The sequence below is a fragment of the Vidua chalybeata genome, chromosome Z (assembly GCF_026979565.1).
Source record: "Vidua chalybeata isolate OUT-0048 chromosome Z, bVidCha1 merged haplotype, whole genome shotgun sequence".
In the NCBI taxonomy this organism is placed as follows: domain Eukaryota; kingdom Metazoa; phylum Chordata; class Aves; order Passeriformes; family Viduidae; genus Vidua; species Vidua chalybeata.
The window spans coordinates 48,025,366-48,042,568 of NC_071570.1; the positions used below are offsets into that span (position 1 = coordinate 48,025,366).

Here is a 17,203-nt window from a genome sequence, read left to right on the forward strand (position 1 = left end):
GTTCCGGGATGAATAAGGAATGCAGGGACGGTGTAACAGACACAGAACTCTCAGGAGTGGACAGGGGGATGACCACAAGACTGGCATGGTGATGCTCCAATGATAAGTGACCCGGAGCGGACCACCGCGGGGGGGAACATGGGGGTAACACAGGCGTACACTGAATCGGCTAACTAACATATATAAGAACCCCTAACTAAACCCAAACCCAGGATGCAGCAACAGCTGTCTTCCACTAAATCCACTATGGATATATCCACTGAAAAATTCAGAAAAATAAGCCATTTGCTATCTTTCTGGTCAGATCAACACTGAAAATCAAACCAAACACCTAACTGATACACCAGTTCCTACACAGTTATTGACTTTAGCAAGCTTGAAAAGTTCTGAAACTACTATCGCTCATCACTGAGTCTTTAAAGCCTTTAAGAAATAACTCAGGGGACTTGGTTTGAGGATCCAAACAAATATCTTGGCCTCAGACTAGATATGCACTGCCACCTTGCTTCTCTTTATGAGGGAACAAAACTTTCTCTGCTCTCATTTACTGCTCTACAGCAAACCAGCAGAAAAGTTAAAGCACTCACATAATGTACTAATTACTTGTTACAAAAATCTAATGGCTGCCTGCAAACTGGAATTTCCAACAAGACATGCTATCCCTGAAACTACTGAGCCAACTCAAGCCTTTATGACTCAACATGCCAGATTTCTGATTCCTTGCACCCACACTGAAGAGTTGCCAATATTCTGACAAAATAACGTATCACCACTGATTACATGCATAATTCTATTTGCAGACTAATACTTACTTCAGTTCTGTGAAAAACAAGTTGATATAGTTCACAGAATCTATTTGCCTGATAAAGATTTCTGTGTTTTCCAGAAATACCTGAAATGAACAAGAGTATTACCACTGATATTCTGAACAGTAAGAACATGTACATCAAGTATAAGAATAAATTCAGAGACCTTGTCTGAAAGTTCAGGATGAAAGAAATGCTAAACTGGATCTGACTGTACGATGATGTTGCAGTGCAGAACAGCCATCGCCGCTGAAAGCAGAAATGACAGCACCACCTACACTTCTGAGTGCACTGAACAGTGCACTGTTTGGTGGATTCCAGGGTAGATTAGTATGGCAAACAACACAAGAGAGCTGGGCAGACTTGCCTTGGGATTGTGGTCGTAGAGAAGATTGAGGTTGATTCGCAGCTTCCTCATACACTGAAAAGCTTCCCTGAACATAAGCCTGGAGGAAAGAATCAAGTGGGACAGTTTACTTAGTGGATAAGATGCACAGGCAACTTACTAGAGCTAAGCACAGAACCAGTGGGATGGGAACAGCCTACACAATAAGCTGTCTAGATAACCGTCCAGAAAAATGTGAAAGGTCAATACGGTTCATTGCTGACCCTTGCAGTGGGACACACCAGCTTGCAAGGTGGACAAAGCAATACAGAGCTTAGATTGTTTTTGTCTCCATTAAAAGAGTGTTACATTTTGTATCAATTTCCCTTTCAGAAAATTTCAATGTAAACAAATTCAGTAAAAAATGGAAAACAGCCAGTTTAATCCTAAAGCGATTGAGATGTCTGGAGAATGGAGCAGATGAAGGTTTCTCCCACTCATGCAATTTCAGCACATGTAGATGAAGGTTTCTCCCACCCACACAGTTTTCAGACCTTCAGTGGTGAAGTGAGAAGTGCCTGGCACAGCTGAAAACTAGACTTCTAGGTGGTCACCCTAGGAACAGTTTTGTTCTCTCTATCAAGGTCAATTCCTCTGAGTTTAGCCTCCCTCTCCTTTCCAGGTCAGTCAGCTTCTAACAACTCAGACTGGAAGAGGGAAGGCAAGAATACACCAGCACCACTTACCTGTCTAGCCACTTCCGAATCTGGGCAAGAACCAGAGCACGGTGGTGAATGGTCTCCAGATTTCCTCTTGGCATCTATAAGACAAGACCCACACAATTACTTACTTTAGTTACTCTGCCTACATTGTGAGAAAAGTGAGGACTGGCCATTTTCTTAGGCCTTTCTGCTACTTGCAAGTGCATGGGACTGGTTGCTCATTTCAGAGGACATGCAATTTCAACAACTGTGGAAAAATACCTGAACATTCTCTCAGTCCAGAAACATTCCTTCCTTAGAAGGTTGGATTCTACCCAACTAGGCATGACCCAGAGCAACCCGATCAAGTTTTCATGTTAGCCCTGCTCTGAGGAGGATGTTGGGCTCCACACCTCCAAAGGTGCCTCTCAAATTACATCCTTCTCCATTCAGTGAATCTCTGGCAGTTCTGAAGAGTGAGCTCAGCAAAAAACTAAGTGCCAAGGCTAATGTAGGGCTGCTAGTAAATACTAGGAAGTGATTCATGATGAGAGGCCACAATATGTAGCACTACATTACCTCAGCCATCAGGAACTTGAATAGTGCTTCCCAGTTCTGCATATACTTATCTGCCTCTACTGAACCTAACTCCCAAAGGCATGCTCAAAATCCCTCTGCATCCAGCCAGGCAGCTGGAGATTTGTTAAGTGCTGTGCTGCAGCACTGTAGGGCAGTACTACCAGCTTTGTAGCACTGCATAAACTGTTTGCAGGTTGGCCAGGTGCCCACTGTGACAGGCCCCTGCATATCCTGATAGCACGTCAGCAGACACAGGCAGAGCACTGACCTGCAGCACCACCTTTGTGTCTTGGGGAACGATAGTGATGATACGTGAACCTCGCTCCACCTTGCGCAGGGTCTCACTGTTGGGTGCAGCAGCACTGCTCAGGCTAGCCTGGAGGGCTGAAGACAACATTTATCAGCATACATGGCACACACAGCACAGTGCCCCATTTAGGACCTCCCATGTTGTAGGAGCCAGGCAAGGTTGTACTGGACCAATCAAGCCACCAGTACAACAGCCATTTTCAACAATTCCTGACAGGACTTGCTGAGTGCTGATCACTGCTGAACCTGTACACAAAGCAGAGCTGTCTCTTCTGCACAACAGGATGACAAAGCTCAACAACCCAGATAAGAGTAGCACTGAAGGACGCAAAAGGACCAGTCAGTTGTTGTCCTGCCTTTACCAAAGTCATCACACTTCTCATAGCCAGACACCAGCAGAAACTCTTTCTACAGTGATCCTCTTCCTACCACACACCCTCAAATAGCACATAGACTTCTTTTGAATATGGAGGGAAGGAATAGAATGCAGGGCTAGGCTGTTCAAAACAGTGTAAAGGTCAAGTACAGCACAAATTATCTTCTTTTTCTCTGTGAAAAACACAGGATATATAGTCAGTTCCCTGAGCTCCTTGCTCTCTGGTAGATTTCTGAAAGCAGCTCTCTTACTCTCATCTCTTTAACAATTCGTTTGAGGTACCCAAATACAATAGGTTTGGATGTGAAAAATGGGGACATCTTGTATTTCCAAGACAAATACTGCAAGTTAGCAACAGGCAGCCAGCACTGATATTTACCCTTCACTGACAAGTTCTTCAAGCAGAAGCACTGACAGGTGTGCGAGTTAGTTGTCACCAACAAAAACTCATTGTATGTTGCAAATGATGTGATGTTAGAAGCAACCTGGAAAAAAATGAAGTTATCAAAATTTAGACCAGAATACAGAAGCTGCCTTTGGCCATAGAAAAGGGTATGAAACAAGGGGCAAAAGATTTGTACCTCAATATCATTAACAAAAAAACGGCATCGATCTGTGAGGCCCAAGATCACCTCCTGTAATTAAAATAATGACAACTGTGAGCTATGAGCATCACAACCTCCAGTCTTTCACAACACTGAAAAGCACTAGATTGAAGTACCTTACAATGAGGTAACAAGTACCTCATGTGACTTACTTAGAGAAGCTGCGGTTGGATGACAGCAAGTCATCCAACCTCTCTTTCAGGAGGACTTAAACTTACACATCTTTAAATACTGCTGGCTGAAAATCCAGCTTGGCCTACCCTGTAACTGCACAGTCACAAAATGGAAGCAGAAGCCATGCTAGAAATCTAGGCTCTTTTATTCAGCAGCTCTTGGTCTAGGATACCAGAGGTAAAGCTCGACTACAGAGCAGAGCAAAGCAGCTTCCTACAGGTGGATGCACACTGAACGAAGGAAACTCCTGAAATACCAACAAAACAGCTGGTCAATCTTTAAGCTGTTGTAACTATCAAGAAACCATCTCCAACAGGAAAAAGCAGCAGAGCAGTAGCAGGACATCTGCAGTAACTCAGTGCAGCCATATTTGCTAATAGTTTAAGTTCAGATAAACCAAACAAAACAGTCCTTTCAAAAAGAGTGTGGTAGCAACTGCTAGAAATCTCCAATTTGAATTTTCTTACTCTTTAATGAAATTATTTGTTGTATTCATAGAATGGGGTGATCAGGTGTTAACTGCAATCCACCAGAAATGCTCTAGAAGGCAAGCGAAGATAAGCTCTCAGCTCTGCAAAGGGCTTATGAAGAACATCATGAACAAGTATCACTGGGCCCTGGGCAGAAGACAGTGGTGTACTTTTGGCACAGAGAACAACTGAGTAGGGAATTTAATCTGCTTGCAGTCTCACTTACTTCACCACTGATCCTCGTGATGGAAGTCTGCACACAACAGTAGGGGAACTGAACAGCAGAGCTACTGCTACTCCGCCAGGGCTCAAGGACTGGAGTAGAAGCCTCTAAAGAGGAAAGAAGATCTAACTGTTTTCCAGCCAATCAAAACCTCAGACATTAAAACCACATGACACATTATCTTAAGAAAACCAGAACTGGGAATAAGCCACACTATCTGAAAGAGGGGAGGAATGCTGGCACAGAAATCCACGACACAGCTGACAAGAAGGTAGAAACTTCCGGGGCTCAGTAGTGTCTTTACTCCACTGTGGAATGAGAGACAAGATCTATGGATGTGGCAGTCAGTCAGCACTGAACTTTGTATGTACATATTCATGTGTATATATATAAAGTTACCTTTAATTGAATTCTGACACAAATCACTAATTTCATTCAGCCCATTTCTGGGAGGAGAGGAAATATAAAAGCAGCACCAGCTACATGGCAAGAGTCACTCAAGTCCCAGAAAGTCAAATCATCTCATTAAACCTTTTAAGAAATATGTAACAACTACACCTAAGACCACATACTCTAACAGGGCCCAGCTTACCCCACAGGTATTTTAGGATTCGTCTATCAGTCAGCTGCAGAGCTACAGTTTTGGTTATTGGGCTGCAATACAGGCTGATCACTTCTCCATCTACAGGCACTGACAACCTGATGCAAGACAGAGGAAATACAGAACATCAGTCACAGCAGATAACACTTAAGCGCAGACACCTCATTCCTGCCTTTATTCTAGCCAGATGAAAAGATGCACATTTCCAGCATGGACATACTTTGTTCATGTAAAGATTTTCTGCAATCCTCTCACACCTATGTCAGCTAACAGTGGTACCACAGAGCACCAGCAACTCCAGTCAACAGCATCTGCCTAACTGTGCTGGTCACTGTCTGCACTGCAGCACTCTGCAAACACACCCCTCTTTTTCTGTTCTACAGCTCACATGCAAATCATTCTGTCTTTGCTGGGTGAGTGCTGCAAAAAGCAGCTCTCCTGATCTCTTTGAGAACCATATTTCTGCACCCTAGGTGGCTTTCTTTTGTGTCTGGTTTTAGCTCAACTGGCCCCACAAAGACCAACAGGTGAGGAGGAGGAGAAGGAGGAGAGCAATTTCGATGGCTACTCATCCCCTTCTGGACCTTGATAATGGTGGGCAAAGGAATGGAGGAATTCAGTGTCATGTGCCATCCCCTCTGCCCCAAGGGCCTTTAATTCCAAGGAACAGAGCTATCAGGTACTGATACAGGCATGCTTAGCATGTACCCTTGTCAGGCTGGGTGCAGGCATTAGGATTACAGGCAAGTGCTGACCAGTAGGCAGCTTCATGATCTGTTTGGTTCTCCTGTCAGAAGAAAGCCAAATTCCTTAACCCATGGTCTCCAGGCTAGTATGAGGCTTAATTCCCTCTAGGCACTGTCCAGAAGCGTTCTCAGACTTCAGCCTGACAGATCTCTAGTACCGTAAATTCAGGCACTCTTCTTCAGCTCCAGCCACGTGAGGCACTGCAGTCAGATGATGAAGGACAGACTGAGCAGCATGCTGACCTTGACCAACAACCAGGAAGCTGTCATCTGGCAGCCAGGTGAGAAATTGGAGCCCCAGAGGATTCATCACTTCACTACTGCTGCTCACATCAACTCTGTCACAAAACAGGAGAAGGTGGGTCACAAATAGAAACCTGATTTCAGTAAGCCACCTCACTATAGAAGCAGAGGACTTCCTAGGCACAGCCTGGCTGTTTAAACACACAGCATGGCTGGGAGGGTTCCAGTGCAGAAATATAGATACCCAAAGCATGAATCCTGCCATAGGCTGAGCTGAAGATAAAGGATGAGACCTAGGAAGCTCCATCTGTTTTCCCTAGATAGTACTGCTTCCATGCCAACCACCTCTAGGAACAAACAGAGAGCATGGTGGGATTTTTAACCTCATCACTGTCTCTGCTATGCAAGCAGCTCTGTTGCTCTGTGTGTTGTGATCATGGGCCTGGGCACTGCACCATCATTCCTTTGTGCACCAGGCACAGGAAGAGATATCTCACTGCTGTCATTAACAGTCACTGGTTCTGCTAGGTTGAGACCGTAGTAAAAGCCTTTCTCAGCAGTAGTTGCAGACACAGTGTCAACAAAATAAAACCATGTTATCTGACAGCATCTTAAAAATCTTGAGAAAAGTGGTAACTGCTGTGACCTCTAAAGCATCCAGTCAGGTACAACCCTCTTCTCCCCTCTACAGCTGTAGTAGTTCTATATTACCTGTAGGTTTTATCCAGGTACGGTGTTTCCACAGCTGCTTTAAAACCATTTCCTCCCATAGCTCCAAACTTGACAGAAGGGTCATTCACTGTACTCTGTCCTAGCAAACACAAAGCAGAACAAAGCAGAGTTTAGAGAGCCACCCAACAGAGCCCCTTCCATCTTCAATTTTCTCAAAAAATAGATGCTACATGGAAGTATTAAAAAAGTCAGAAAATGCCACCCCTACTTGTACAGCCGAAATGTAATTCTCATCAAGTCACTTTGAGGAAGGCAGTCACACTCCAACATTGTACAAAACAGTACAAAACAACTGTTTCCTCACAGCACACTGTTTACAGAACTGCTTTGGGAAGTGTCGGGTGCCCCACAGGTTCTCAGACACTTCCCAGTGACAGTCAGCATCATGCCATCAGAGCAGCTTATGCAAGACACCATGTGCTGCACTCAAGCTGAAACTAAGCAGGGGAATATTACCAGCACAATTACATAGTCAATTGCCAAACACTATCTTCTCACAAAGTCAATGCACCACCAAAATGCTTCTATATCGCTCAGACTACTGCAAATGAGAGCAGAGCTTGAACTCACACTTAAACCAAGTATGTCTTGTGTAAAGATTTAAGTGACCACCACCTTACTAGTCTGCCAAGGTACTGCTCTCAGGAACACAGGGTTTCTTTTAACAGGATTGCAACATGTTCTCACCATATCTGTACACAGAGATCCTGTTATCAGCATCCAGGACAGCCATGTCCCCACTATGTTTGGGATCTGTGTGAAATGCAACCTGATTAACTGCCTGTTGGAGCTGGAGCTCATAGGTACACATGGGTGGAGGCACCACAGCATGCTGGAAGGCAGTGACAAGCACTTTATCTGTGGAAGAAAAGAGAAGAAAATCCAAGAGGAACCCCAGTCCAAATGTTAATGAAGCTCTTCCTGGATTCTTTATTGGAAGCAGAAATAATGTTACAGGAAAATAGTTGGTGTGCTCTTAGTGGTTATCTTCATTGAGCTAACCCTCAAGCATCTATCAATTACATGGATCTCTCTCTAAAAGTGTTGTAGAAACAACTAAAAGAAGAAATGAATACAAAAGGCTACTCCACCTTTTCAGACCCTAGAGCAGGAAAGCTGTCCCACTGCTTACCTCCATCTATAACAGCCACATTGGCCACATGTTGACTATTCTCCCCCAGCCCATGGTCTGTGGTCCAGTGCCACTCGTAGAAGAGGTAATGCCAGCCCTGGCAGAGTATATGTAGTCTGTACAGGTTCTCTCGGTCCCATAGCAGTGACACCAACTGATTTTCCTCCAAGCCACCGAAGTGTAGACTTTGCTTTAGGTACCAGTGGTAGTTCCCTGTGGTCCACAGCTGAACTGCAGAAAAACAAATAGTTACTACAGACTAGTATTTGAGACCCAGCTCAAACACTCTCTCCCAACCACCACTGCCCTTCTACAGGTGGGTTAAGTGCAATTAAAATAACAGTTCTAGTCTGTGAGCTGTGTCATACAACATACAGCACAAGAAAACAATACACTGTGCAAAAGTCAATCCTAAAATTTACTGAGCTACCCTTGTGAGACAGTACCCTTGTTTAATGAAGGGCTCAGACCTTTACTATTCCATTTGTACCACTTATATAATTACAGCAGCCTGGAAGACGTTTTGAACTCAGGCTGAACTACCAGTTCTTCCTCACCAGCTGAGCTGGTTTTGGCTGGGGTAGTTAATTTTCTTCACAGTGCCAAGTATGGGACTGTATTTTGGATTTGTGCTGAACACAGCATGGATAAGTGATGTTTCAGTTATTGCTGAGCAGGGCTTACAGAGAGCCAAGGTCTTTTCTGCTTTTTATACTGCCAAACTGGCAATGAACCTGCAGATGCACAGGAGGTCAGGAGGGCACACAGCCAGGACAGGTGATGCCAGCTGATTAAAGAGATATTTCAGACCACATGACATCATGTTCATATATAAAGTGAGAGGAAGAATGAGGAAGAGTGGGATATTTGGAGTGATGGCATTTTTCTTCCCAAGTAACCATTACATGTGATGGGGCCCTGCTGTCATGGAGATGGCTTAACACCTGCCTGCCCAAAGGAAGTGGTGAATTAATTCCTTGCTTTGCTTTTTATGGTATGCATGGCTTTTTCTTCTTCATAGTAAACCACTACTATCTCAACCCATGAGTTTTCCAGCTTTTACCCTCCTGATTCTCTCCCCAGTCTTGCTGGTGGGGAAGTGGGCAAGTGACTCTGTGGGGCTTGGCTGCTGTCTGTAGTTAAACCATGACACCAGCATAGCAGTCTCAAAGCCACTGTGAAGCCTCCACAGTGTCTCCTACCCTGCAGGTAAGTACCCATTGCTAATGACATTTGCAGGCAAGCGTTAAGAGCCAGAGCCTCATGGAGTGCTCTCACCATAAGTGTTTGGGTTGGAGTTTTCCACCTTCAGGTCTTCCAGCCATATAGCCAGGATTGTAGAATCTGCATTCCAAAGCATTTCGTTAACCTGCAGAAACAAACATGGCTCTTGCTGATATTCTTGCTCACAGAAAGTTTACAAGACCAGGAGGTGCTCCAACAACAAAAAGGTAGATCGGTTCCAAGAGCCCTTGTGTTTTGCAAAGCTCCTGACAAGGCATCCTGAGAAGACCACAGATGAAGTGGCCACAAAAATGACAGCAGCCTTCTCTTTGCTTTCCTTGACACTGAGTTAAGCAGCTGCCAAAAGACCTCTCAGCATCCAAGCACAGAAGCTGAAGTAACGTCCTAGCAATAGTTTCTCACTTATTTGGGATAATATGAGTATAAAACCTCACTCTTGCAATGGCTGACATGCTGAAAAGTACTTTTGAATCATTTGCCTAGTATAAAGTATATAGAGCACAGAAGTACCCCAGGGCTACAATCATCCTTTACTATGTGTCTTTGTACTACGGGCTTGCAGAGGGCATTGGATCTTCTCCACAGGATTCTTCATTGTTCTCTTTTCAGGTCACTTCTCTCATTAGGATAAGCATGAAGTATTAGGGGAAAAACCTCTTCCTAGAGTCTGGAAGAGATCTAGCCCTTATGTCCATTACACTCTCATCAAAGAAGCCCAGACAAGGAACTTACTTTGACCTGCCCTTTTTGGAAAGGGAGGGTGAACTCTCCATGAAGAAGTCCATTCTTTTCCAAAAAAACTACATCATGTCTGTTGGGTTTTTCTTGTGTAGATGCTATCAGGTTTCCCGAGGGCCTTAAAAAAGAGCCAAATGAAAATTCATTGCTCACACAATCACTCACTGTCATTCTAAACCCCAGTCATCTCACATTTTTTCTGGTGATATGAAGAAAAAGGCAGCAGAAGATGTATTTTCCTCAGCACTGTTCAGTCAGTCATAGATCCAACACAGATCAGAGCTTATGATACCCACAGGTGACCAAATAAATGTCAGCACTAGGAGAGGAACCTGTAATATTTATTTTTATACAGCTCAGCCCAAACCCACTTGACACTGACTGTATGACACTGACTCTATCCCTTCTTCCCATTTGTGATTGCAAGTATTAAGATTTCCAGGGTTTAAAGGGCTACTCTTCCTCATGCTGAATCAGAAAGCAACTTTCTTCAAATTCTGGGAAAAAACAAAATTATGAAGAAATTAAAATTATGCTGATCAAAGACTGTGACCAGGGAATAACAAGCACCACTGCTATCAGCATGCACACTGCAGTACTACTCACTTCCAGGACAATGCTTGTTCTAATCCTGAGATAGGCTCACTTGTTGACTGCAGTACAAGCTCTCTGCTCCATACCCGGACCTTCCGAGCACCTACAGATTGAGAGAACAATGAGACAAAGGTCAAAGAAAATTGGGAAGAGACTTTCCTAATGTTATGAGGGTAGAAGAGCAAATTTTGATGCACATACATAAAAAGGAGATTTCTCTTGTACACCTTAAGGGCTAAGAATTTATTCTGTGTTAGGCAGTTCTCCCATAGAAACCAAGCGACTAAAGGAACTGTGTTAGGAATTTCAGTCTGATGTAGTTCAATTATAATAATTTCCCGCTCCAGCTTTCACCAGAGAAATGTTAAAATCTTGCTATAAATTTACAATCCTCCCTAATCTGAAGTACTGAAGGTACAAATCCAAACAAGTGAAGAGCAGTGCGGTTTGATGCAGTTCAGTATGTTAAACAATACATTTAAACTGCTCAGAAAGTAGTATTTATCATAGAAAACATCAGTTACAGTCTTAGAAGTAATGCATATGCTCATCACTTCTTTGACTTCAGGGCAAAACAAAGGGAAAAGTATCACCAGTATCTAAAAAAAAGCGTGCAAGGCTAAACTCTAATATAAGGAATAGTGGGTATATGAACCCAAACATATTCATCCATTTGGCACTGAGAGCCTATCAGGTATTGTTTAAAGCTTGAGCAGGTGAAAGAAATAGTTCAGATAGTATCTGCAAAGTAGTACTCCCTCCTGGTATCTCACTGAACTGAAAACCAAACCACAAAGAAAGTATTCAAAATATCATGTCTATAAAATGGCTCTGAGAACACCAGAGCAGAGAAAAGGGCAATTAAATAGTTCAACTCACCCTCACTTTAAGTGGTCAACTGATCACAAACAGTCCTTGCCTTACCTAGATTCTGCTTAAGAAGCCCTTTACACAGGCTGGTATTTCAAAGCAATGTGGTGCCATACCTGTCTCTGGACAGACAGCACTCACTGCAAGAAACTGCCCGTCTCCTCTCCACGTCACTCGAGGCCTGCCATCATCCCAGGCTGATGCTGGTAACACTTCCTGAAGTCACACAAAAGAAAGTTGCATCAAAGCTTGGGAAGGCAACTGCTGTCTTTATCTAAACAGACTGCTCTTTCAAGAGCCTTAGGATGAAATCCATCCATTACGAAGTGTTAAGACTAGTAAGTTAAAAACTCACTATTCAAAATGTTGTTTTAGGAAACACTAGAATTAAAACTAATCCAATCTGTTCCTCCTCCAACTGCATATGACTGTCTCTTCATATGACCACACACTATCGTTCCCATCCACTGGGGTCTCCACTTACAGATGGCAGTGCATAAGCTGGACACATGGTGAATTGAGATTTACTCAAGATTGATGCTGGAATGGCTGCAAATCTTATTTTGAGCTGTGTTTGAAAATTAAGTACTCTCTGGTGCTTGCTTGAATTCAAAGATAGATAAAAATATGTGATTTCAGACAACACAGAAACAAACAGTAGCAGCATATGAAGAGAACTACCAGAAAGGGGGTGGCAAATCAGCAGCACAGGAGTAACAGAAACTCCCTTTATGCATGTTTTCCCTGAGAGAGTATCGGCTTGACACAAAAAAAGCAGTATAATACCGTCTGTTTGCGATGTGCTGCCTGTTTCCCTTCTGATCCATGGAACTGTGTCTCCTTTTTACCCCAGCCAAGAGCGACAAACTTTCCTGGAGAAGAAATAATCCTTGTAGTGGAAGATTTACAGATAATACCTTACCTACTGTGCACTATGTACACAACCACAGCCTGAAGGAACTACACTTTTGTGGATGCTACAGTCTGGTCAGAGAGAGAGAAAGCCAGATAAACTTTCCCAGGAATTGTTCTGTGGGAGTTCTGAGAAGGCTGAGAGAAAGAATTAAAATAATCTTGCTGCTGGTGTTTTGAACAGTTATTTTCCCAGAAGATGTTTACCAAAGGGCATCTTCTTAATTAGCCAATGGTGACAGTGTGTAGATTAAATGACCGATCAGGTCCACCTGTATCGGAATGGTGTACAAAAAGAATGGGTTTCTAATAAAACTTGTATTGGCCTGCTGAAGAGAGTTAAGAGTTTATGTGTCACCTCACTCCTGTTTCTGACTCAATGGTGACACACCTTCTCCCCAGATTTTATTCTAAAAACCTTCTGGGAAGTTATGTAGTCTAGGAAGATCTTTGGTACATGGAACTTAATTGAATTTATGCTGACAAGTAATAATATTGACTTTACCCTTCAGCTGTCCAGCAGCATTACAGTCTAAATAAAATGTCTCCTGGGGCCTCGAAGTGCTCAGCTCCATTTCCTTACTTTCCATGTGCTTACAACGTATCAATTACATCAGCTAGGGCAACTTCATTTCAGTGCACCTCTCACCTTCTCCAAACTCATCTTGGTGGATTTGCTTCTCAGTAATTGGTTCAAAGTCCCTTGTCATCATGATGAGAGTCTGCTGACCTGCAAGGCAGATACAGTACTGGTAATGGTATCTGCAGCAAATAAAAACTCAAGTGTTCTCCTGTGTGCTCCTATTGTTCTGTCATGGATCTGATTACAGAGAACATGCTGCTAGAGAGAACATATCCTTCAAAGCATGAAACTTCAAATTGGAACAGAACATTTCCAAGTTTTTCTCCTCAAAAATATGCTTCCTGGCCTAACCTTAGTAAGTTTTTCCACGTTCCAAACAAGTACCTGGTTCCTTTTCTCTGGAGATATGAAGGACAAGAAGGTGACTGGGAACAGTCACCACAGATTTTTGAAGAGGATATCATACCATCCTGATAACCTCCTACAATGAGGTGACCAGCTTGTGGATATGGGGAGAACAGTGGATTTCATTTATCTTGACTCTAATAAGGCATTTGAGGCTGTGTGCCACAAGGTCATCATGGAAAAATCCATGAAGTATGGGATAGATAAAAGGACAGTGAGAACCAGATGAACTGCCAAGTTCAAAAGCCTGCTAGCACTGTCAGTAAATGCAGCTCAAGGTAAGTCACTGGCATGCCCCTGGACACTAGGGGCTATGATTAACATCGTCCTTAATGACCCAGGGTATAGGACCCTTTCAACTTTGTAGATGACACAGAACTGGGAAAAGCAGCAGGTATAGCAGAAGGTTGTGCTGCTGTCCACAGGGACCCAGTCATGTAGGCAAGATGAGCTACCCAGAACTTCATAAAGCTCAACAAGAAAAAAATATCCTGCATATGAAAAATAATAATCTCAGGAACTAGGACAGACTGGGAATCAAGTGGCTAGAGAGCAGCTTGACAAAAAACAATAAACTATGCTTCCTGAGCCACCAAGCTGAACTAGCTAGCAGTATGCCCTGCTGCACAGGTGAACAGCATCCCATCTGCATTAAGAGTGCTGCCAGCAGGTTGTGGGAGGTGATTTTGCTCCTCAACTCAGTGCTGGTGAGACACATGGAACGTTGACTCCATTTCTGGGCTTCCTAGTGCAAGACAAACAAAGACATACTGGAGTGAATCTTGCAAAGGGTCAAAACGATGATTGAAAAATCTGTCACATGAGTGGAGGCTGAGACAAGCCAGACTGCCCTGGAGAGAAGGCTTCAGGGGAATCTCATAAGCATGTATATTTTGTGGGAGGTGGGGTACACTAAACAAACACAGCCACATGGTTTGTGGTGCTGAGGGACAACACAAGAGGCAATGGGCACAAACTAAAATTCAGAAAATTCCCTTAAAACCTAAGAAAAGTTTTTTTTTTTTTTTACTCTGAGGGCAGTAACAGCTAGAAACAGGATGCCCAGAGGGTTGTGGGGTCTCAAACCTATCTGGGCAAAATCCCCAAACAACCTGCTCTAGGTAACACACATTGGGTCAAGGTGGTTGGAATAGGCAATCTACAGAGTCTCCTTTCAGTCTCAAGCACTCTATGATTCTGTTTTGTCTGAAGCTAATTTTATTTTCTAGATGAGTCACACCTGTAGTTAATCAGGGCCTGTGACACATATATTTAATACCAAAGGCCAAGAAACAGTTTTTGTTATGAAGAAGCCAAATGGTGATACAAAGAAGTCTTTATATTTTTGAGGCAAGATCAAATGTTCTCCCTGGGAAGATTTTAAGGACTAAAAACTCTTCCACAAAGCAGCTTTTTGGGCCTAACCAATTTCTGCTTGGATCTCTGAAACAGCCTATGAACCATGAAATGGAATCTAATATATAGGATCTGGTAGAATTTTTTCCACTTTAAGTCCTAGTCCCAGTTTCGTAATTTTTTGTCCTCTCTCTCAATCTTGGTTATGTTTTGTGCTTTGGCCATAGAGAGTTTCACTCCTACACCAGAAAGCTTACAGGCTGCTGTTGATACCTGTTGCAAGCAAAACAAGCTCTTGGTCAGGACTCCAGCTCATCACACTCAGACCGCTGTCCACACTTCCAACACATTCCACCTGCAAGACCAAAATAAGATCACGGGAAAATGAGTGCAGCACTATCCCAGCACAAAAGCAAACAGTCATCAAGGGAAAAGAAAATTGCCTTCTACTTAAAAAAAAAAAAAAAAATTGAAGTCTAACTGCACACTTTGTGCTGAACAAAACAAAAGACACATTTCTGACTAAAAATGGTTCCAGAATGTTTATGAATGACAGCCCAGGTAATGCACATTCTACCATACACTGTTTTAGAAAGAGCTTTATTCTGCAACTTATATGGCCTCATAGGGCCTGTCATTACATTGGTAAATATTCTTCAGTACCAGAACACAGACACAATGATTCTTACCTAGAGAATTCCAACACACAGGTAAACTCTGACTGCCTGTGTATGCTGAACTTGACAACTGTACATATCTGCACCAATGTCAAAGTTTTATGGAAAATTGGGCTAGTCATGAGCAAGTAATAGCAGTAGACAGAGAACTTTTGTTATGCGTGGTTACCCTGATTTGCAAAAGGCATGGAACAGAAGAACAAACACACCACTCGTGATAAAAAGCAAGATGCTGCTGTTCAAGAAATTAGGCTCGGGTGTCACAATCTTTCCAGGTAAGAAAAGTGAGACTGGGCACCTGTCAACAGAGTAACTATCACTCACATAGAGAGGGTTTCACAATAAGCAGAGGAATCTTCCAGACCTCCTTCTTGGTGCCCAGACTGCACCAAAAGAAGACTGGAAAGTAAAGCAAAAAACCAGAAAAGTAAGCCAAAACCCCACAAAATAAAGAACCTGAAGTTAAACCTGTTATCTGACACAACTATCACTGCAAAAAAGTCTCCTGCATCACAAACTCTGTTAATTTCTATTCCCTCATGACATGTTCTAAGTTGCAATACAGGACACATTCTTCAGATACAGCTAACTGCATATTTAAGTGGTACCTGCAAATCAAGTGCAAACATGAACCAAAACAGACAAGCTGCAAATAACCACAATTTTACAGCTAACCCAGACAGACCACTATCATCTCATGCCCACTTAAACCTGCATTGTTGGACTGGTATTGTGGGAGCTGATTCAGATTTCAGAGGATGCTGTTGTGGTGTTTAAATGTCTTGCTGAAGATGATACAAATCTGACAGTGAGGAAGGAACAGAAAGTAGTATCTCAGTTTCTGCCATATCCTAAGTCATGTCAATGTGCATCAGTTGATAACAAAATGGTAGCTATACAGTGGATTATGAATGGATTACTTTATTCTTTACCTAGTTTCAGCAATATCCTGTTTCTGTAACACTCTATGGCAGATCCTTTGCTCCTGGAAGCCCACTGAGCAAACTTAGAAGACCCAGGCTGTGGACAGGCAAACCATAATTTCAATTCCAGTTCTTTTACAGAGTATATATTCTGTCTTTCGACATTACCAGGGCTACCACAAAAACCAGCTTGGCTGCCGAGAGAATGGAGACTAGCCACAGCTCAGTATGCAATAAGCGTACAACTGACCCCTAAAAAAATCCTAAGCGTTACTCTTTCCTCTGAATTTCCTCAGTACTGTTGAGTATTTCATGGCATGTTACCTGTTCCGTGCTCAGATTGCACAATAGGATGTCTCCAGCTGCTGTAGCAACACACACACTCTCCTGCTCTGGAAGATCTTCAACGCCCACAATACAGCCACTTCCATCCTCAGGCAAGAACCCATTCACAGTCAGGGAAACTTCTCTTGACACCTTGATACAGAAAGGCCAAGGTCTTACTAATTATACATCACCTCCTGGGATTTTTGCAGAAATGACAGTGTAAAAGACATAGGTATATTTCATCATACTGCAGTTACAAAAAGCACTACACATTAGAAGGGAGTGTGTGAATGGCACCAGGAAAAAGCCAACTTGCAAGTAACTTCTCTGGTAAAAGTGATACAAGAAAATGAGAAAACCCACATATGGAAGCAAACAATCCACAACTTCCAATTTACCCTGCTAATCATCTTTCAAAGTATCAACATTAAGAGGTGTACGGGTACCTGCTTAAAGTGTACCACTGCTCTTAAGGGGGCATGCACACTACTAGACAGAGCATAAAAACCAATTTCTAATGAAAATAATTTGTATGGTTAAGGTACAGCAAT

The 17,203-nt window shown here is 42.9% G+C and overlaps 1 protein-coding gene across 4 annotated transcripts in view; it reads right to left on the reverse strand.

Annotated features, from left to right (window-relative positions):
* Positions 1-17,203, reverse strand: part of ELP1 (elongator acetyltransferase complex subunit 1) — a 40,202-nt gene that overhangs the window by 22,106 nt on the left and 893 nt on the right. For 2 of the 4 annotated variants that reach the window (XM_053931310.1, XM_053931312.1), the window contains exons 2-21: positions 16,650-16,802; positions 14,999-15,080; positions 13,031-13,111; positions 12,256-12,341; positions 11,586-11,685; positions 10,612-10,702; positions 10,000-10,123; positions 9,301-9,391; positions 8,023-8,253; positions 7,578-7,748; positions 6,870-6,969; positions 6,074-6,253; positions 5,161-5,267; positions 4,572-4,675; positions 3,678-3,731; positions 3,476-3,581; positions 2,680-2,795; positions 1,878-1,951; positions 1,174-1,252; positions 813-892 (exon numbers count right to left, since the gene is read on the reverse strand). In XM_053931310.1, coding sequence (XP_053787285.1) covers positions 813-892; positions 1,174-1,252; positions 1,878-1,951; positions 2,680-2,795; positions 3,476-3,581; positions 3,678-3,731; positions 4,572-4,675; positions 5,161-5,267; positions 6,074-6,253; positions 6,870-6,969; positions 7,578-7,748; positions 8,023-8,253; positions 9,301-9,391; positions 10,000-10,123; positions 10,612-10,702; positions 11,586-11,685; positions 12,256-12,341; positions 13,031-13,111; positions 14,999-15,080; positions 16,650-16,802 — 2,210 coding nt within the window. Of the gene's footprint in view, positions 1-812; positions 893-1,173; positions 1,253-1,877; positions 1,952-2,679; positions 2,796-3,475; positions 3,582-3,677; positions 3,732-4,571; positions 4,676-5,160; positions 5,268-6,073; positions 6,254-6,869; positions 6,970-7,577; positions 7,749-8,022; positions 8,254-9,300; positions 9,392-9,999; positions 10,124-10,611; positions 10,703-11,585; positions 11,686-12,255; positions 12,342-13,030; positions 13,112-14,998; positions 15,081-16,649; positions 16,803-17,203 lie in introns of those variants that run through there. The other 2 variants (XM_053931311.1, XM_053931313.1) reach the window with 2 other exon arrangements.